Raw genomic sequence first — 21693 nt, 5'->3', positions numbered from 1 at the left:
TGCTTGGGTGATAACGTCCCGACTAGTTTTATGGCTGTAAGCGATGCCGCTATAGCCGTCACTATTACTATAATTTCTTCTATTACTGCTATTACATTCATATCACTACAGCCACAAGCCTTTTTATTACTATCTGATACTATTTTATGACTATTTTTTACTACCACTATTACTACCACTACTATTACTTCTACTGCTACACCAAGGTTAAATGAAACTCCCTCCTCCTCCCCCTCCGTCTTGTCAGCTCTATATCCGCTAAGAATTACTACATCACTGTGAAGTTTCGTCTCGAAAGCATCAATCAATCCATCAGGATCAGTACATACTAATTTCAGATCCACTCCCCTAACGTCTGATGTTTCTAGTCTCGTGTGTGTGTGTGTGTGTGTGTGTGTGTGTGTGTGTGTGTGTGTGTGTGTGTGTGTGTGTGTGTGTGCGTGTGCGTGTACACACAGAGAAGAACAGAGAACGGAAGACCTGATGGTCCATGACGAGGTTATCTGTGATACGTTCCTATGAATGTGGTAGAAATAGGAGAGTTAAACACAGAGCGCCTCCCCATCAACCATCAACCTCTCCCCAAAGGCTCAACTGCCGGCGGAAAATATAAAAAGAAAATGCAGTCTGAGGGAAGGAAGGATAGTGCCATGCATGTTTTACAGGAAATTGTGAAATGGGGGGGAAAAAAATGTTCCCTCACAGCGGAAATAAACAGCTGCAGAGGGGCTGGATTCTGGATTTAAAAACAAAAGGTTAAATGACACTTAAGCATGTTATCCAGTGAGACCAGATATCCATGAAGTATTTATCTACCCTTGACCCCGAAGACACTGATCGTATTTGCATTTTCTACATCAGGGCGTAGTTTACTGAAAAGCCTTCACCACTCTACAGGTGAGACTTTTGCCAACGTTCCTCTTACTGAGAGAACAGACAGCTGTTGAGGCAGACAGTTAGATACACAGGCACACACCCCGCGGCATTATTATTAATGTTCTGAACAAAAAATGTACTAAAAAAATGAGCTGGACCACGGGAGGGCGAGGCTGGACCATGGGAGGGTGTGGTCGGACCACTGGACCACGGGAAGGCGAGGCTGGACCCCTGGACCACGGCAGGACGAGGCTAATCCACTGTAGGGCGAGGCTAAACAGGGAGTCAGACCCCATGACCGTGGATGGTGGGGGAAGGGGCGGGATTGGGTGTGCTTGGCGGGGGGAGCCACCGGCCGGGTGGAGGTGGGTGGTGGGTGGAGGGGCAGTGGGAGAGTGGCAGGTGTCCTGGGGGTGGGCTGAAGGGGGCAGAGGGTAGGTAGGAAGTTAGCGGGGGGGGGGGGGGGCAGTGGGTTGGTGGGTGGGTTTTGGGCCATGGGTGCGATACGGGAGGGGAGGGAGGAGAGTAGTGTGGTTGTCAGGGACACAAGCAGCAGCACCAGCCTTCACTCGGGTGGAGCGTCCACTAGTCTCCCCTTCTTCGTGTTCACTCACCAACTGCTGTCGTGCTTGACCCTCCTCCATACCGTCCACCTCCCCACCTCTCTCTCTCTCTCTCTCTCTCTCTCTCTCTCTCTCTCTCTCTCTCTCTCTCTCTCTCTCTCTCTCTCTCTCTCTCTCTCTCTCTCTCTCTCTCTCTCTAGGTCTCTGGAAATTTGGTATGAATAGGGGGGCGCGTTTCAGTGCACAATACATGACACCTACAGAGTGGACGTGAGCAAATAAGGCCGTTTTTAGTCTCCTGCTGACGCTTCCTTGCTAAGTGGGAAGCAGCGAGCAAATACATAAAAAGAATACAAATCTAAGAACAGATACGTTTCAGATTGTGTTTTTCTATATCTTTGTGTGACAGTCTATGCTTGTCTATTTAGAAATATGTCTATCCATAATATTTGCGTTGCCTGTCCACGTCTGAGTCTGTGTGAGTATACGATGGTGATTTTTTACTCTCCCTATATTTCTAACGACATTTATGCTTATATATATGTCTGTGTGGATGACTGTATCCCTGGTGGAATGTTCACGCTTGTGTCTCTCTGTATTTGTGCCTGAATTTGTCAGTGTCAGTGCACAGATATCTGCATCCCCCTCTGTAGCCTGTAACTCTAGGATGTGTGTCTGTAACAAATGTTCCTGACTGTTCCTTCGTCTAAGCTTGTATCTTTTTCCCCACGTTTGTACGTACGTGAGAAAGCCATCATCAGACGGTATCCACCTTACCAGTCCACATGTTGAGAGAGTAACATCTTAAAACACGACGGTATGACTCCTGGGCATGACGTCTGAACCCATCCTTAAGGATAAGATCAAAGGCTAATCCACAATACCCCAAGATTCGGACCGTCGTGCACCCACGTTGTCTTACAGTCATTTTCGACTCGTTGTAACTTCCATAATCGTCCACATCAGGGCAGACCCAGGAGGGAAGTCTAGGCACCCACGGCACGGCAGACCCGCCGCTGGTGTGGGCTCTCTAAGACCACGACCCTCGCCAGTCAACAGAACCTAAGGCGACCTTAACTCACTCTCGTCAACACCATGAGGTCAGGTGACTTTTCCTTTCATCCAGTTAAAAAAAAATGGCAAAAAAACAACAACAATGGAGCTTGGGGAACTGATAACGCTGGCGGTGAGTGAGGAAATATATAGCTACCAGCTGGCCACGGTGTTTAAATGCATATAGTCAAGGGTGAGGAGGTGTGAGGAGAATGTAGTGTCGGAGCCTCCCACACATACCACTGTAGGACACCTCCCCAACCCGACGATTGCTTTGCCTTACTGTTCTACAGTATGGCTCACACGAGTGTGACACTTAAGACATCAGGTGCTCTAAAGGTCAGTGAGGCACAGTGCAGCTTGCTATGTCGTGATCTCGGAGGACAGGGTGGAGGGAGGGGAGTCTACGACATACTAACCAAGGCTTCATCCAGCAGCGATAAGGTCAGCAGCACAACACGAGCATCTCTTGCAAACACACTCACACACACACACACACACACACACACACACACACACACACACACACACGGTGAGAGAGAGAGAGAGAGAGAGAGAGAGAGAGAGAGAGAGAGAGAGAGAGAGAGAGAGAGAGAGAGAGAGAGAGAGAGAGAGAGAGAGAGAGAGAGAGAGAGAGAGAGAATTGTTGTCGTGACCTCTCACTTCAAGTGAGTGGTTGTAAAAATATCAGTAAAACTTCTTTATTTGTAGTGACCAAGGTAATGAGGCGGGCGAGGAAACCTGTTGTGTCGTAAGGTTACACACCACTCTGGTGGCATATCTAAAAATACATAAACAAAGACGGAGGACAGGGACTAATTCATGAGACGCAGGAGGAGGAGGACAAGTCGTGTGCTTGGTGTGAGGAGAGTTTGGTATGCCATGACCTCATAGCACAGTGTCTGATCCCTCAGTAACCAGGGGGGTGTGGGGAGATGAGGTCACCAGCGCAGGCAGTCGGGCCCAGCGTTGCGCCATTGGAGGAAAACCTGCTCCCGCGTATAGTGTTCGTCCAAGAGGGTTTAGCATAGGCTCCCTTGCCACCCACACCCCCATACCAACGGAGTCAAAAAAGCCACTAGGGTTTCCTACCGCGTCAGCAGCGCTTTACCCACGAACAACACACCAGATAATGTACGTGAAAAACTTTATTAATCAAAGGACGCAGGCGAGGTCTGGTCGACCAGTCGTTGCTGGTAGGTCCGTGTGGTGGTGGCAGCAGCAGCGGCTTGTGTTGTTCGTCCTTGCAAAAGCAGAGTGGAGCGGGCTAACCTGGACCCGCCCCGGGCATGACGATGCTAACTGGAAAGAAAAAAAAAAAGACTATCCTTTTTTTTTTTTCCATCCATGAGCGGAGCCGTCACGCAGTGCATGTGGTGCGTATCCTGTCCTCCCAAAACACGCCCTAGGCCGGTGCCTGCCTCTCTTTGTCTGTCTCTCAACCATGACCCACGGACAGATAATGCCATCGCTGCCATACGCGTTGCCAAGGGGTCACCTGTGCTATATACCTCTGATGGCGTTGTGTCTTTTTTTTTCCTCTCTCTCCCCAGTCGTAAGGTCAAAGATGACGGGAACTGGGTCAGTTCGGGCCTCAGGAGGGGGAGGGCGGGGCGTGGAACATCACCTGTGTCTTAAAACTTTTCTGGTGAGACATTCACTTCTAAGAGGCATCCGCTAACACTTGGGGGGACTTTTCAGGATAACTGTACTACTTGGAGCACGTCGGAATGGCTCTTAAGCACGACGATACGATCCCTGAGCACGACGGTACGATACATGAGCATAACGGTATGATCCCTGAGCGCGAAGGTACGATCTTTGGGCACGACGGTACGACCCTTGAGGGCGAGGGCGCGATCCCTGTGCACGACGACAGATTCTTGAGCACGACGGTATGACTCTTGCGCATAACGGTACAACCTTTTTTTTTTATCACTGAGACCCCTGGGTATGATGGCGTGGCCTATGACCTAAGCCAAAGGTCGTCCCGTCGTGATTAATGGACTGCCCAATGTCTCCGTATTTTCATTAGTAAAACCATCCAAGACAAATTCTCTTTCTACATGTTTTTTCTCCCAGGCGCCGACTGCTGGTTCATCTGTTGCCGGGTTATGAAGGATACGTTCGAGTCACTATGTGGGTGGACTCGTCCTGGGAATAAAAGTCAGTCTTTTGTACAATTACTAGTTAAATGGCAGACTCTCAGATCCTTCTTTTTTTCATGTTTCCTCTTCCAGTTCTTCTTGAGTAGTGATTTACTCACTCATTCCCCTTGAAATTCCTTCTTGAGAGTCTCTCAACAATGTAAATAATGTCTCTTAACTTTATGAATTTACGATACGCTTTGAGATATGTACCTGTATATATAAGTTGTTGTGGACCTGATACTTTCCTGTAAATCCACACATTTCTGCTCTTCGCAGCTGTATCCTTTACCCGATCTGATAGCTGTCCGGTATATATTTTTCCCCTTTAAAAAAAGTCTCAGAAACACATCTCTCAGCATCATCTTTTCCAGGAACTGTGCATATTCATTAGAGTCTCAGGGAAATGTTGATCATCACGTTCTCTGAGTCTCCCTGGTGGTTAATGATGCACCATCAATTGGCCCCAGTTACCAACATCCTCGGCTGGATGGAAATTAGCTCAGCATTCGTTTCAATCGCTCACGTCACCCCTGGTGTGTGTGTTCACATCTACCATTTCTGCTCTGTGCCCCGCCAAATATTGACGTGTTCTCTGCGTCAAACTGCTCAAGTCCCAAGGAGTCTTCCCTGCAGAGTGTTCTCCAAACAACCCTCTGGCCTCTGCGCATCTACGACCACACACACTCCAGCACGACACACTAACATCCATTGGAGAGAGAAAAAAATATAAAACAGGAACCTTCAGGAAAATTTGACTTGCATTAGTCAAGTGGAGCGACCGAGTGCTGGCGGGGCCACTCTGGCAGTGTGTGTTTATTTCTCGTCGCTGTCGCCATGTCAAACAAATTCTCACCCTCAGCGCATGGCTTACGTGGGAAAAAAATACTCTGGCAACACTTTAACATAAGAAAATTTGACGCGCAAATATTTGTCAGGTGTTCCTGCCTATCACTTCGGCGAGGTAAATGCCAACCTCTGACTTACCTCTTACCTTTCTGACTTCTCCTACCGCTGCCTCCCTCAATCATTGGCTCCCTCCTCCTGCCTCCCTCACGCACTGGCTCCCTCCTCCTGCCTCCCTCACTCACTGACTCCCTCCTCCTGCCTCCCTCACTCACTGACTCCCTCCTCCTGCCTCCCTCACCTACTGACCCCCTCCTCCTGCTCCCTCATTCAGCTGTTGCCCCATGTGGGCCCCACACTCTTTGACTTCTCCTGCTGCCCCCTCAATCACTGACACCCCTGCGGGCCCCCTCACTTATTGACACCCCTGCGGCCCCCCCTCATTTACTGACACCCCTGTGGGCCCCTTCAGTCAGTGACACCCCTGGAGGCCCCCTGCCTCACTGACCACTCTTGTTGCCCCCTTCACTCACTGGCGCCCCTGCTGATCCCTAACTCACTGACTCCCCTACATCTCTGATGTCCCATCATTCACTGTGACCTCTCCTCCCTGCTGTCTCCTCCCACCAACTGAAGAATCTCTCTCTCTCTCTCTCTCTCTCTCTCTCTCTCTCTCTCTCTCTCTCTCTCTCTCTCTCTCTCTCTCTCTCTCTCTCTCTCTCTCAGTAAATTAGAGGAGAGGAACTCACCGACGCCTCCATGGTGCTCCCCTCCTTCTCAGTCGTCTCCTGGTGCCTGCCTCATCCCCTTGGCATACCCTTTGACGCTGTACTCGCCAAAGTCCTTTCCCCTCACTGCTCTCACCTCTGTCTCTTCAGGCGCTTCATCTCGGCCACTGTTGCCCTCTCATTCACTGACCCTCTCCGGTGCCTCCTTATCCAGTGACATTCTCAGGTGTCCTCTCACTCACTCTCCCTCTCCAGTTCCCCTCCCTCCCCCCTCACTTTCAGATCCTTTCCTGTGCACACTCACACACTGACCCTCATTCACTGACACTCTCTCACGTGCCCATCCCACACGCTAAGCGGCTGCCTCAACCGAGTCTAAAGCTCAAGTTAGACGGACCAACGAGAAACTTATATAACTGTGTGATACAGACGCCCTATGCTACTGCTGTAGTACGATGGATAGCTGCACCAGATACCCCACCATCTCCAACAGTCAGGTTCTGTATCCTTGATCAGTAGAACTGGTTGTGGTAATTCAAGGCGGAGACTAACGTATTTCGCGGAGCCACGAGGCCTTGCGAAAGTGACAAATCAATTCTGTTACTTGGTAAAGGACTGTAATTATCTAACCAGCATAGTTACACGTAAAGCAACACTGCAACGCCAGACAGTGACGTAGCTAAATAATCGCATGGCAAACGAACAGCGCACGGTCCAACTTTGCTCAGTAAACAAAGAGGTTCGGGAAGAATCTTAAAGCCTTTGGCAAGAGGGTGTACAGCGATAATATCCTGTGACCCTCGATGGTGTGCTTGACATTTGTGATGCGAGGTTGTTTTGCAGACAGCCGGGGTTGTGTGCATTTACTCTTGGCTCCTCCAGCAACCCCCGCCCTTCGTACCGCTTCCCCCTGAGCCTCCTGCCACCTCTTGTTTCTCTCATCACCCTGCGACCCCACCTGTAACTCCTCGTCTTTTCTGCCACCCTTCCTCGCCCATGCCAACCTCATACTTCTCCCACAACTTCGTCTTCCCTCATGCTACCTACTCGTCCTTCATACCAACCAGTAGCTGCACCTGAAATTCCCCCCTCCCCACTCCTCCTACCTTCCCTGTTCCTTCTGCTAAACCCAAATCTCTTTCTGATCCTTTCTGCCACCTCTCACACAGTTACCGGCCCTAACTTGCCTGCTATCAATCTCTCGCTTCTTTATACACTGCCTCGTCCTCTCTACCAACTCCCCCACCCCAACCCCCTGACATACTTCCTTGCCTCTTGTCACCCCTTTACGATCCCTCTCCACCGTCTTGTTCCTCCTGCCACACCCTAGGCTCCCTAATCCCCGTCTTCCCTCTCGCTCCTTGCTTCTCGTCCCTCCTGCCACCCTCTCACTTCTCCTGTCACATATTCGTCTCTTCGTTCTTCGCTTTTTCGATACGGCCACCCCTTCCCCCATCATGCCAATCACTCGTCCCTTCTGCCTTTCCACGTTAACACTCCTCACCCTCTTCTGCCACCCCTCGTCACCTGCCATCCCCTAGTAACCTGCCCATCTCCCTCACCCTCTTCTGCCACCCCACGTCACCTGCCATCCCCTAGTGCCCTGTACATCTCATCCAGCCAGCACCTACTGCTCCCTTCGATCCTCCTGCCCGTTCTACCCCCTCCGGCACCCATTAACCCTCTTGACTCCTTCACCCCTCCAGTACTGTTTGCCCCTCCTGCGTCCATTTGCCCCCGTTACCCTCCAATCTTCCTGTTCTCTTCAACCCCTTGGCTCCTTTAACTCCTCTAAACCACTCGCCCTTGCGACACCCTTCACAGATCTGGTATCACTCACTCTGCTCCCTTAACCACCTCCTCTCCTCTACCACCCTGTCTACCTACCTCTTGCTTTCTTCGCCTGCGGCACCCTGGAGTCCTACTGCTTCCTTCGTCCCTTCACCTCTCCTGCACCCTTTGCCCCCCTGCCCCGCTCACTCATCTTGCATCCTCTGAAACGTCTCGGAGATCCTGCCCTCTTCCCCCCACCGAGAACCCTTCGACCTCCTTCGTCTCAAGTGGCCCATTCGACTCTTTATACTTTCCTTCTGCTTCCTTCGCTCCTCCTGCAGTCCATCGCCACTCTTGTCCTCTTTGCCCCTTCTGCCTCCCTCACTTACCCCTCCTCCTCCAGGCCCACTCGGTCCCCCCCCCCCCTCCTTCCCCCCATGGGTTCTCTGCCTCCCGTCTGGATGGCCAAGGTCGGCCGTGTCCGCCAGCCACCCACCTGCGACTCATTCACAGCAGCCGCCCTACGCCACCCGCCGCCGCCCCGACCTCCCACTTTAACCCTGACCAATCATAACTCAGTCTTTAACCCACCTCTTGCGCGGCTGGTTTCCGCTGTATACACTCAGGCTACTAATCGGCCTACTGCCAATACGCGTCATGACAGAGTTTAGAGGCGCGTCTGTTGACATCATTGGAGATGACATCCAATCAGCAGATATTATCAGGGTAAAACTCATGCTGGATTGGACGGGAAGGCATCTAACCAAACGTTTGCAACAAATGTTAGAAAAAAAATTCTCGCTGCATCCATTTCCTCCCCGATCTTTTTAGAAATGAATACATGAATAAACCATTAAGATATCTTGGCACAGTGTGGGAGCAAGGGATGTGCCTTCCAACCAGAGCATAAGAAGTGCTTCTTTAACATTCCTGGAACACGGCTGAAACTGTCGCACCCCAGGAGCATGGGATGGTCTCACACCAGCAGGCAGATGGTGCAGGCCTCGGGCACAGGTAGTGGGGTCCTGGACATGTTCCAGGGGGGTGGGGATGGTTAGGAGCCGAGGTTGGGACTGGTATCCCAGCGTAAGTATTCGAGTCCATGATGTTTCAGGCCTGGAGGTAAAGGGAAGGCCTCCCACACGGATACTGGGTTCCTGGATGTCCTATATATGGGAAGGATGACACATGCCTCAACCAGTGATACCGGATCCAGGTTCTGTTCCAGGCAAAGGGTTCTTACAACAGGCCGCTGGTACAGGACGTGCTGCATGGAATGATGGAACAAGCCCCCCCCATCAGGGTCCATTATGCCTTTCCAGGTACCGGGCGATGTTCCAGGCAGGGACTATGTCCAGGATGATCTCCACAGGCTTGGGTGATCGGACAGACCCCTACAACAGTCGGCGAGTCCACTGCGTATTCCAGGTTACCACATGATGGGTCTGGGATCGGCCCGCACCACTAGTAGTAAAGTCCAGGATGTGTTCCAGGGAAGAGAGTGACGGAACAGGGCCCTCCTACGATTGGCAACAGATCCACAACACATTCGAAGGGAGAGGGTCAGTCCTGTAACACATGTAGTGCACACAAAGCTTTTCCTTATCTTGTGCGGGAAGAAATAGTAGGACAGGTCTTCAACACAGGTAGTGGGTCCAGGACGTGTTCCAGGGAGAAGCTCTCTGGAGTGATGGGGGGAAAAGGGGGGTGGGACGGGACGAGGGGAGGGGTCAGGTCTTGGGGGAGGAGAAGTAGGGGGGGGGGCGAGAAGCGAAGGTGGGGACAGGGATGGAGTGGGGTGGGAACCTCGGGGGGTTGGAGTTGGGGCATCCTTGTGGGGGTATAACTGCTGGCTGCCTGGCTGCCTCCCACAGCCAATGGGCCACCACCCTCCCTAGTCCCCTCCCTTCCTCCTCACCCTCATGTTCCTCCTCATATTCCTCTTGCTCTTCCTCGTCCTCATGTTCCTCCCGCTGCTGCAGCTGGAGTTTGGCATCAGTGTTGCCGCCGCTGTCGTTACCTGAGCCATCTCCACCTCTGCCTGTTGCTGGCGTCCCTCGTGCCCTTGAAGGCGGCGCTGGTCTTGTTGCTGACTGATGCATCTGCTGTTGGTTCCGGTTGCTGTCGCTGCTGCGTCTTCTCTCGCTCCGGCGCTCCATCTGCTGCTGTTCCTGTTACTGTTGCCGCCGACGTCGCTCTTAGATGTTCCGGTTCTCGTTGGCTCCCGGTGTTGTAGCGACGTTACGAGTATTACGGTTACGTGTGTCCGTCATCCTCCACCCTCTCTTGTGTTACAAGTGTGGTTCCTTAGGCTGGTGCTCGTGCTCCTTGCTACAACTGATACTGTTCCTGGACGTGTTACTGTGTTACTGTTGCTCACTCGCTAATCTGTTGGCTATGTTGTGATGTTGCCGTTTTAGGGCCGTGCCGTTGTTTTTAATGTTGTTGTCCTGCTGATGGCGTGGTTTCTACGACTGTAAACGGAGGTAGGGCTTGGGTGGGTGGGTGAAAGGGGTTGATGTTTTTGTCTTTGTTAAAAATGTTCTTGCCGCAGTGTCAGCTGGTTTTAGTTTGTTGTAGTTGTTGTTGTTGTTGTTGTTGTTGTTGTTGTTGTTAGTATTGTAGCCGTCTTCTTACTGTCGCTTCTCTCCTTTCTTCAGTTAATACTGTTGATGTAGCCGTTATTCCTGTTTTCCTCGTTGCCACCGTAACTTTTACCGTTGCTGCTGTCGCAGCTGTGTTTCTTCTGTTGCCTCATGGCCACTAGGAACTTTTGCCGTTGCTGCTGTTGTGGCTTTTCCTCCCTGTTGCCACGTAGCAAGTATAACCATTTTCTGTTGATGTATTTGGTGAATTTACTCATCCCGTTTGTCTTGCTACCACTACAACTATTTTCATGTTGACAACTGCTGTCGTCTTTGTCGCCTGTTGTATCCTGTTATTGTCTTCTCGACAAATATTTGTACCTTGCCTTGATCTTCAGCAGCACTGTTACCATTTCTTTTTTTTTTTGCTATCACCGGTGTTACTGTCGTTAATCGTTACAGCCGTTACAATGAAGATCGTTACAGCCGTTACTCTGAAGATCGTTACAGCCGTTACTCTGAAGATCGTTACAGCCGTTACTCTGAAGATCGTTGCAGCCGTTACTCTGAAGATCGTTACAGGCCGTTACTCTGAAGATCGTTACGGCCGTTACTCTGGAGATCGTTACAGCCGTTACTCTGAAGATCGTTACAGCCGTCCGTTACTCTTTGGAATTCTTTTCAACCGTTTTGTTTCTCTCGCACCGGCCACTGACGCTCTTACTGTTACTACTGTTGCTTTCGATGATGATGAGGTCTCAGTATGGTACATCTTCATGAGAAATACATTTTCCTGGTGAGCTTGACAGCTCAAGACGTACGAGAAGACTAGCAAAGATTTTTGGCGGCCATTCGTTCTAGATTCCCAGCTGACGTGTGGTTCCATCTCTTGTCTATAGATGTCACTGGCAACCTAACAACATAACTGAAAAAAAGTATAAGTGTTTAAGTCAGACATGCGCAGGCACAACACATCTTTCCTCTGGTTCTAAGAGACGTCTCATCCGTGAAAGTAAATGCGTCTTACTCGTGATTATCACAAGGATTTTCAGACAGTACCGCTCTTACGTGTTATATAAATGTCGTTTACCTTGCGAAACTGTAAACTCCTCGTAGGTGAATCTTGGCTATCGAGAACATCGCGGCAAAGGCAAAAAAACGACGGTCTTCCCCTCCCGAACCGCAGGATGTACTGGCCTGACCTCTTACTTACACCTGTATGTTTACTGGAGCATATCAGGCCAAAACCAAGGACCTCATTCACCATTCTACATGACCCAGTCCAGCAAATTCCTTTCGTAGGCCAGTCAGGGCTTCTGGCGACCCAGCGAGAAGGTCAGAGCTGAGGAGAAGGTCACAGGTGAGGAGGAGAGGAAGGTTACAGTTGAGGAGGAGACGTGTGCCTCTGAGTCTTACCTTCGTCAGGTTGGAACTGTGGGTTGTCGTAGGCCGCACTGGCGGCCGCTGCCTCCACATCACTCTGCTTTCCTGTAACAGAAAACGGCAATCGTCACTCCTCTATATGGGTGGAGCAGTTAGTTATAACCCAAAATGATCTATACACCAAGTGATCTAAGTGACCATCATCTGGCTCCCTTGGACAAACACACTCCCCTGTGGGTACTAAGTAATGTATTCGTATATACATCTCTCGATTTCGTTATAACTGTTAGTCATGTATTCACACTGAAGTTCATAGCACACAGCAAAACACTGTATTGATACCCTCGACACGCATCAGTCTTGGGGGATCAGTCACGAACATGCACTATACAACACACTCACGTATACATATATATATAATATCAGTCATACAACACAATAATGTACACCACTAGATTACAAAGTTTTACAGCACAGAATACAGAGGAGTATAAAATATATCACACAAGTCACCAACCAAATACACAGCTACTACAGCCAACAGGAGTCTGGTATGAGCCACATTTAACATCACTTTCCTGAGCATGTAAACATCTTCACCGATAATGATTCTTTGTATAACTCTCAGTTATACACAGGAATACACAGGAATTCATATATGAAACAGACCACTGGATCCTTCAGCGGCCATGAAGCTGGGAATATGATACACCATCCACAGAAAATACCTGATTCTTTTTTACCAGTTGACCTCAGTGGTTTCTGAGGAGATTAGAATGTGGGAACTTTACAGACGGACCACAGACGACGTGGGACGCACACACATGATAATATATTTAGCTCAACAGTGAACGTAATAATAATAATAATAATAATAATAATAATAATAATAATAATAATAATAATAATAATAATAACATAGTAATAATAATAATAATAATAATAATAATAATAATGATAATAATAATAGTAATAATATAGTAATAACGATAATATCAATTTCAGTAATAACAATAATAGTATTGATAATAATAATAATAATAATGATATTAATAATAATGATAATAATAATAATAATAATAATAATAATAATTCCAAAAAGAAAACCTTAAGTTTTTCCTCTACAACTGACTCCTTCTGGACACTATCGCCTCCAGGAAACAACCTGAGAGCCAGCGACCATCCTTCCGGCCGCCCATCCGTCTTTGGGAAACGGAGGCAACTTCAGCAGACGCCTCAGCCTGGCAAAACAATGGCCGAGCGTCCCACATATATTTAAGCACTCGTCTACCTGTTGACCTAACGCCTCGGATGTATATTTGCCCCGGGTAAATTACGCCGCCACTGACTGACTGCCTCGATCAACAAGCCGACCCCCACATCAGGAGGGGCCACGTCTGCTTGATGCTGCCTCTCCCAGTACAGCCATTCTCCTGCTCTCTCTCTCTCTCTCTCTCTCTCTCTCTCTCTCTCTCTCTCTCTCTCTCTCTCTCTCTCTCTCTCTCATGCCACCCTTGATATGCTGCCTCTCTACTTATGCTGCCCCTCCCTCACTATGCTACCTCTCCCAGTGAAGGCACTACTCCTACAGCCCATCTTCTTATGCTGCCTCTCTCTCTCTCCTTATGCTGTCATTCCTCACTCCTCGCCTCCTTTACCTCCCGTTTCCACAGTTCTTTAAGTTATATAAGTAAATTTACAGTTACGGCATCATTACTGTGTGTGTGTGTGTGTGTGTGTGTGTGTGTGTGTGTGTGTGTGTGTGTGCTTGCGTGTTGGTGTGTGTGTGTGTGCTTGCGTGTTGGTGTGTGCGTGTGTGTGTGTGTGTGTGTGTGTGTGTGTGTGTGTGTGTGTGTGTGTGTGTGTGTGTGTGTGTACTACCTATCTGCATGCCTGTGTATTTGCGTTCAGAACAAAGAGGCGCTTAAATATTACCCTGATAATCAGTACAGGTAATTGTAAACCTGTCTGTCATCACACTCCAACATGATCCGTCTTTTGTTTCCTGCAACACAGATCTGGTTGACCCGAGTCTGCGTCGTCCTCTCTTTTATAAATCTGTCGTTTGTTCTCTAATCTCCGCAACACACTGCATTCTCTAGCCCAATTTTCTACCAATTTTGCGTTAAATTCCCCATTTTCCCAAGGATTCCACAACAAGACTTCAGGTTTCTGGTATTTTCTATTATTTTCTAATGCGCAAAATAAAAGTCATCATATGTTTTTTTCTGTTCTCATCATGGCATCATTTATCATAGATATTTTCTCTTCTTTGACGAAAATCTCCATTTATTTGCTCGTGTTCCTAAATATTCTTTATTTCAACCAGTCACTCTCCAGGTTATTCCGTCAATCTTACCTCACGATCCCATTGTTCATCTTCTTTCCTTTGGTACATGTTCTTCGTCATCATCATCATCATCATCATCATTATCATCATCATCATCATTATCATCATCATGTTCTTCAGCACACGAGTAGTACATTTCACTTTTCCCTATTTCCAGCCATCCGTATGTACGTACACCTCCATCCTTATTTACGATCTTCCATGTGTGTATGCCTCTGCGTGCGTGCGCTCGACAATCCGTGTGTACGTTCGTCAGTGTGTGCAACAGCCCATGTGTACGTTCGTCCGTGTGTGCAATAGCCCATGTGTACGTTCGTCCGTGTGTGCAACAGCCCATGAGTACGTTCGTCCGTGTGTGCAATAGCCCATGTGTACGTTCGTCCGGTCTTTACGCCCACCAATGTACGCCAGTCCGTGTGTACGTCCGTCCGTGTCTTCGTCCGTTCTTCCTTGCTGAGTCCAAGGGGGCAAAACAGTCACGATCATCGACCCCACAATGACTAGATGTTGTGTCAATTAACATACCGTATTAGACTTTAAGGTAATGATATACATATAGCCCTTTCTTGCCGCCAAGAGCTTCAGAGATCTGTGAGAGGCGAATGACTTCCACATCCAGCACCGCTCCACCGCTCTAGAGTCTTAAGCGAACCTCACAAAGCGAAGATGGTCATGGAAATCGAGGGAAACGTGGAGTTATGCAAAACAAGTATCGCAAGTGTGTTGCGGTATGAGGTAAACTGAAGGAATGTCTCTCTCATCATATTCACGTGGGGGCAGAGCTAGGCTACGAAGGTCACCTGTGCGAGTCACTGAACAGGGCGAAGACAACGTATTTTTTTCTTTCAAACGCCGACGCTCGCAAACTCGCGTTTAGACCATAAACCTTCATCGAGCACATAGCATGTTTGTGGTTCCACAGTTCCTGGCATCTATCACAACGAAATCGATGTATACTTCTGTCACATGTCCACTTCTATGACATGGGCACTTGACGGTGACAAGTCGACAAGTCCCTGACGCGCTGTCAACGCCCATCAGCGATCGTGTGAGGCGATGATGATGAGCGATACATCAAAATAACGCCGGAACACAAGACGGATCTTCGCGGCTGAAAGGAATGGCGGAAGCGAACGAACGCCAATTGAAACAGGACCTGCGCACGGAGAACAGTTTCCATTATGAGCCTTATGGCGCGATTATTTTGAGGCGATAAACTGCAAAAGACAGAACTGAAATATATGTTTACCTATAATCACAGGTGTTCAGCCACCCTTGAGGTTGGTCAATGAAATAGGTACATGACTTACGCTATGGTATATATATATATATATATATATATAAATATATATATATATATATATATATATATATATATATATATATATATATATATATATATATATATATATATATATATATATATATGGGTGTGTGTGTGTGTGTGTGAAAAGCTTAAAGAACCACACAACGCTCGAGCTGGACTTTAAATTATACCGTTAAAAAACATTACTGGAACGAAATGAATTTGTCGTCCACCGCTTCCCGCTGGACCCAGCCTCATATGATTCCCAGACAAAAATCGTGTCTTTTGTCCCTTCCTCTCACAACTCTGTTCCTTTCTCGAGAACTGAAACGACAAGAAATCCACTCGCTTAATAGGGTAAGCAAAATAGATGAAGATTATAGTTTTCTTTGGATATTTTCTTCTCGCCATATTTGTGTTCTGTTTTCAGATCGGTAAAGCTGTTAGACCATCTTAAGTGTAAAACAGCAAAAACCACCAAGCTTAGCTTACATACTGAGTGGCTTCGTCTGATAAGCTTATGGTGTTTACAGGCAACTTTTCAACATGTTGACTGCACGAAAGGTACGTACATACCCATCATACAGACGGACACACGTCAAATACCCTTGTGCGCTACGAAATCCCTCCAGCATGATGTAATTCCTGTCATATCCAGGTCCATCACCCGCAAAGTCTAGTTACAATCATCCCAACTCGTGTATCGTGGCATCGGATCAATCCCCTAGTTTTAATAAGCACTGCCTCTATGTAACTCCCGGATCCCGCAACGTTCTCTCTCTATGGAACCGTAGCTGTTCCGAGCTCCGGTGCTTCATCTGTTGTGTGTCGTGTCCGACAGCGCGTGGGCCGTGCTCACCTGCAGCGCGTGCAACAGTTCCGGGGTGTGGTATACAGAGGTGGGGCTGAGGACCTGACGAATGCGCCGTTAATAGTATTGTTATAACTGGATCTACCGCCTGCATCTTTTGGCTTCCTCCTTCCCACTTCCTCTTTCGCTCTCCTTCCCCCTCCTTTTTTTTTTTACTCGAGCATTTCTTTATTATAGATATTCGAGTTGAGATGGGTCCTTCCGCTACTGGAAATATTCCAAAAGTTTCATTTTCATTCACACGCCTCTACTGGCAAACAAACACCTACCTATTCACTTATGTTTATGGAAAACGTCAAGAAAGCCACCACCTTACCATTCACAAACCACGACCGCGTCTGTGCGACTTTCATCACCACACACCACCAGCCGTTCCACTTAACGATAACATCGGTTATAATAATATTAATCTTAGCAAGTTTGTTTTACAGTGACGGATGACGAGTGAATTATGGCCCTCGGACTGGACGCTGGTTACAGGAAACACACGACGGACATCACTGTCACAATTTGGCAAAACACAGCAAGTCAAAGATGCACATAACACTGCTACAGCCAACAAAAATTAGAGATAGAAAAAAAAATTATCAGATTTTTGCAGACCACAAAAATTTACAGTGGAACCAATCTTTAAGTTTATATAAATAATACCCATTACATATAATATCATATATATTATATTAAATACATATCATTCTCAATGTTTGAAATTACCGAGGCTTACAATCCGGTTCGATAACTAACACCTCACCTCTGATAACTTCATAAATTACTTATCGACAGGAATAACAATGATGACGAATCAAATCGAGTTAACTAATGTTCAAAAATCTCATTTAAACGGTTGGGTAACTAAAAAAAAAAAATCACATTAACAACCTTATAAACGTAATAAATATACCATGAACCTGAAATAATAGTAAGGTTCAAGATGTAATTACGCGCACCAGCAACCATGAAAACATCCAAGTGAAGATTTATCCACACACACAAAAAAAAATGAGTTTCTTAAGAACGGTATTTTGAGTTATTACATTTCATTACGAAGTATTAACAGACGGCTTGACCAGTGTACACCCACCCCCCTTAATCATCCAATTAACGGAGTGCATTTACGACGATAATTCAATCGTTATGGTCTTCAGAAGATGCTGGTGTGTAGCGGGCGGTGGGGCTTCGGCCTGAATTGCTTGTCTCACCGAGACGCTTACCAAGTCTCAAACTTTCTTATCATCATCGCTCCCTTGACGGCGGATAAGAAAAAAAAAAAAAAAAAAAAGGAAAAAAGTCAGACCATAAAAGATAAAAAGGATGATAACGAAAATACGGGGCGACAAAAAAATGAGTCGAAAATAAGGGCGACGAAAATTGAGTCGAAAATAAGGGCGACGAAAATTGAGTCGAAAATAAGGGCGACGAAAATTGAGTCGAAAATAAGGGCGACGAAAATTGAGTCGAAAATAAGGGCGACGAAAATTGAGTCGAAAATAAGGACGACGAAAACTGAGTCGAAAATAAGGGCGACGAAAATTAAGTCGAAAATACGGGGCGACAAAAAATGAGTCGAAAATAAGGGCGACGAAGATTGAGTCTAAAATCAGGGCAATAAAAAGTGTGAAGACAAAAAAAATAATGAAGAGGAGAGTTGTACAGCGCACGCCAAGTAAATAGATCATGTATTCCGGTATCAAAGCCGTCATTATTATACAACGCCTCCAAGAAAAATGTAAAAATACTGTAGATCATGTATTCCGGTATCAAAGCCGTCATTATTGTATAACGCCTCCAAGAAAAATGTAAAATGGCCTTAATAACGTTTCTGTACACGTATGTATATAGATAGATAGATAGATATAGACAGAAAAAAAAAACTATCCAGCAATAAGAGGGAAATTGTACAGCTCCGTGAGAGCGTTAAATAGTCAGAAAAGCGTTGAATCACCTCACGTTCAGTTTCTGGAAGTGCTCGGAGCTTACATGGATTTCTCGAGTTAGGACATTTTACTCCCTCGGCGAAAATGAGAACCACAACTTCGTCTCTTTCGGTCAGGCTGTGTAGGTTAATGATGTAAGAGGGAGCTGTGTGGTTATGGTTCCAGACCTTGGCTTTCTCTACATTAGAGTTGGTAACTGGATGTGAGGGAGGGACGATTTGGTCTTCCGTTGACCCACACTTTTGATTCAATCTCACTGATGGAATCTGGGGTAATTTTGGCATAGAATTTTCCCTCGAAGGTTCTGTCACCTGTTACTTAACGCTGCCTGGCTCACGCAGGAAATGGCGAGCATGTATATATACAAAAGAGAGAGAAAAAAATGAATATATACATATAAGGAATCGCTTTAGTAACGCTCATATGTATTTCAGAGAGATTCAACATTCCAGCACACATACAGGTGAATGCCAGAGATGGCAACTTGGGCCGCCGGCCACCACCGAGTCACTTCCGCTCCCCAGCAAACACTCACCCTGGCAGCCAACCCTCTCGACCACCAGCCTATTGATAAGCTCGGTGGACACACACACTCACCACACAATTAACATCAAATACCAAACCTTATCTAATGGTTTATATGACTGGGATGCCGTCTGTTTTCATCCGACAAGGGTTCGGACACACATCTTCGCGCCAAAGAGTGCGTTCGAAAATAATCTGAGGCGGTTGATCTCTGAGCGCCGTCATGCGCGCTCTTTATGAACCTCCCAGAACTCAGCGTCTGATCGTCTTGTACCGGTCGCTGTTGCTCTCTGGACGGCTGCACATGCACACGTAATAACTCTGCATCTTAAACGTAACGTAAACATTAGAAGCATGAGCCCAAGCGTGAAGGTTATTGCCTAACAGGGATCATTTCTTTTATTTTTCATCCATGCTACGCTTTCTAGTGCTGCTTTTGGCAATCCGAGGCACAGGTAGCGGTGTAGGTGTGAGGAAGTGTTTGGAGTGAGGGTCGAGTGTGTCTCGTTATGGGAGAGTGAGTCAGATTATAAAGGAGATTATGAATAATGGTGAAGCCCTCCTCCTCCCCCCCTTCACCGTGTGACAGAAGTCTTGCCAACTGAAGCACGAATGGATCTGTTCTGAAAAAGCCCGACATTCCCAAGATATCCCCGCCATATTCAACCACACTGGCGCCTCGGTGTAGAAGGGCGTGTTACCATCGAGAACGTATATATGCCATCAACGAGTCAGTGCTCCGCTGGAATAGGGGGGAAAAAAAAAAAGATGGACAGCCTACCAAATAAATTCCAGGAACGTGAGGACTGAACAGAGTGGTGGACGCCTGATCCAGCCCAGTCTGGCTGGCTGGCTGGCTGGCAGCGTAGGGCGGAGCCCGCGGCCACACTCTGCCTGCTTGCGTTTTTCTGGCGGATAATGAATGTTGGTCCTGTGGAGGTGACGCAGCCGCTTCCTGGTTCATGGGCCCCCCTCCCTCCTACACCTCTCCCTGCACCTACACCCTCACACACCTCTCCCTGCACCTACACCCTCCCACACCTCTCCCTGCACCTACACCCTCCCACACCTCTCCCTGCACCTACACCCTCCCACACCTCTCCCTGCACCTACACCCTCCCACACCTCTCCCTGCACCTACACCCTCCCACACCTCTCCCTGCACCTACAATCTCCTACACCTCTCCCTGCACCTATACCATCCTCCTCTCTTCGCTTCCTAAATCACGTCCTACTCGTTGTTCATCAAAAACGTGTCTTATTCATCTTCGTCTTGCTCAGCCTCCTCACCCTGAAGACCCACTTCCCCTCCCGCTCCAGTATGCTCGTCCTCAGGAAATAATACTCAGGACAGTCCGGAAGCGTCGCGTGGTGACACCGGTACGGAACCATAACAGCCCGGGTCCATCCCTCTCTAACATGGCCTGACCACACGCTGACCTTGAAGCCCACACTCCACTGACAGAAGGGAGGGAGGGTGAAGGGTTGTTGAGGGTGAGGAGTGTGGGAAGGGGGCATTCAGTGTCCATCCCAAGTATATGCGAGCGCTGGTGGAGGGGTTGGTGGAGGGAGAAACTGGTGCAGCTTCATGGCCAAGAGGGTGAAGTCGCCGCGCCACCCCAGCTCGTATCACCCGCCGAAGATAGTGTGTGTTGGTCGGGAGAGGCGAGGGCAGTGTGTGTGTGTGTGTGTGTGTGTGTGTGTGTGTGTGTGTGTGTGTGTGTGTGTGTGTGTGTGTGTGTGTGTGTGGCCTGGAGGCCTGCGTGTTGTGCGAGGTGGCGGTAAGACACCTTGCTGCTGTAGGAGAGGCTTGATGTGGAGGACGTGTGAGAGATAGGCCGACGAAACTGATCAGGGCTGACTCGGTGTGGGGAATGACGTGGAGTGAGAGGCAGGCAAGCCAAGCTGGCTGGCTGGCGTGGGTGGGAGGGGTTTTCTTTGATGTGGAAATAAGGTCAGTTTGGTGTGGTGGGGGAGATCAGCGTGAGTTATGAGGGTGTGACAGCCAGATTGCTGAGGGGTGGGTTGGGTGGAGGCTCTGAGGTTTCTCTGTGGGCGTGAGGAGATTGTAAGTTTTATGTAAATAAGACGACCCTCATTTGCAGTGCGGGCTAGGGCGTAGGTACTGACAGAATGACGTATGTCTCAGATTTATATATGACCCCATACGTGCATTTACGTGTATATATATATATATATATATATATATATATATATATATATATATATATATATATATATATATATATATATATATATTATATATATATCCCCTTAAGGTGGATGAACAGCTGGGTTGACTGAAGACCAGCTGCCGCAGCCAGGATTCGGACCTCTGTGGGCTCGACCCTAGGCGGCCCGTGAGAATGGCATAATAATGGTAGTATTGATAACAGTATTGATAAAGATGATTATAGTAACTAATAATAATAATAATAATGATAACAATAATAATATCAATAATGATAACAATGATAATTAATAATAATACTGATTAATGATACTAGTGGTAAAAAAAAAAAAAAAAACTGATTTAACATCCAGGACGCAAAAACAGCCGACCGTCAGTATCCGCCAAGCCACAGTAAGAGCCGGGCCGCAGTAACAGCAGGAGAGGCGGCGCCCTAGGGCGCCTCATGCATATTCATCCCCGGCACCTTAACTACGTCTGCCAGTGGGAGGGGGAGGAGAACGGGAGGGGTGGGGATGAAGGGGAAACTCGGGGTGATAGCGGGACGGGTGGCTCTGGGGAG

At 47.9% G+C, this 21693-nt stretch overlaps 1 protein-coding gene across 1 annotated transcript in view; it reads right to left on the bottom strand.

Moving 5' to 3' along the window:
- The window catches only part of LOC139756342 (uncharacterized), a 169513-nt gene that overhangs the window by 52194 nt on the left and 95626 nt on the right, over window positions 1-21693 (bottom strand). The window contains 1 exon segment of the mRNA XM_071675700.1: window positions 11988-12059. Within this exon segment, the coding sequence (XP_071531801.1) occupies window positions 11988-12059 (72 nt within the window).

This window comes from Panulirus ornatus, chromosome 21 (genome assembly GCF_036320965.1).
Source record: "Panulirus ornatus isolate Po-2019 chromosome 21, ASM3632096v1, whole genome shotgun sequence".
Taxonomy (NCBI): Eukaryota; Metazoa; Arthropoda; class Malacostraca; order Decapoda; family Palinuridae; genus Panulirus; species Panulirus ornatus.
The sequence above is the reverse complement of the archived record's forward strand: the minus strand, read 5'-3'. Positions and strand labels throughout refer to the sequence as shown.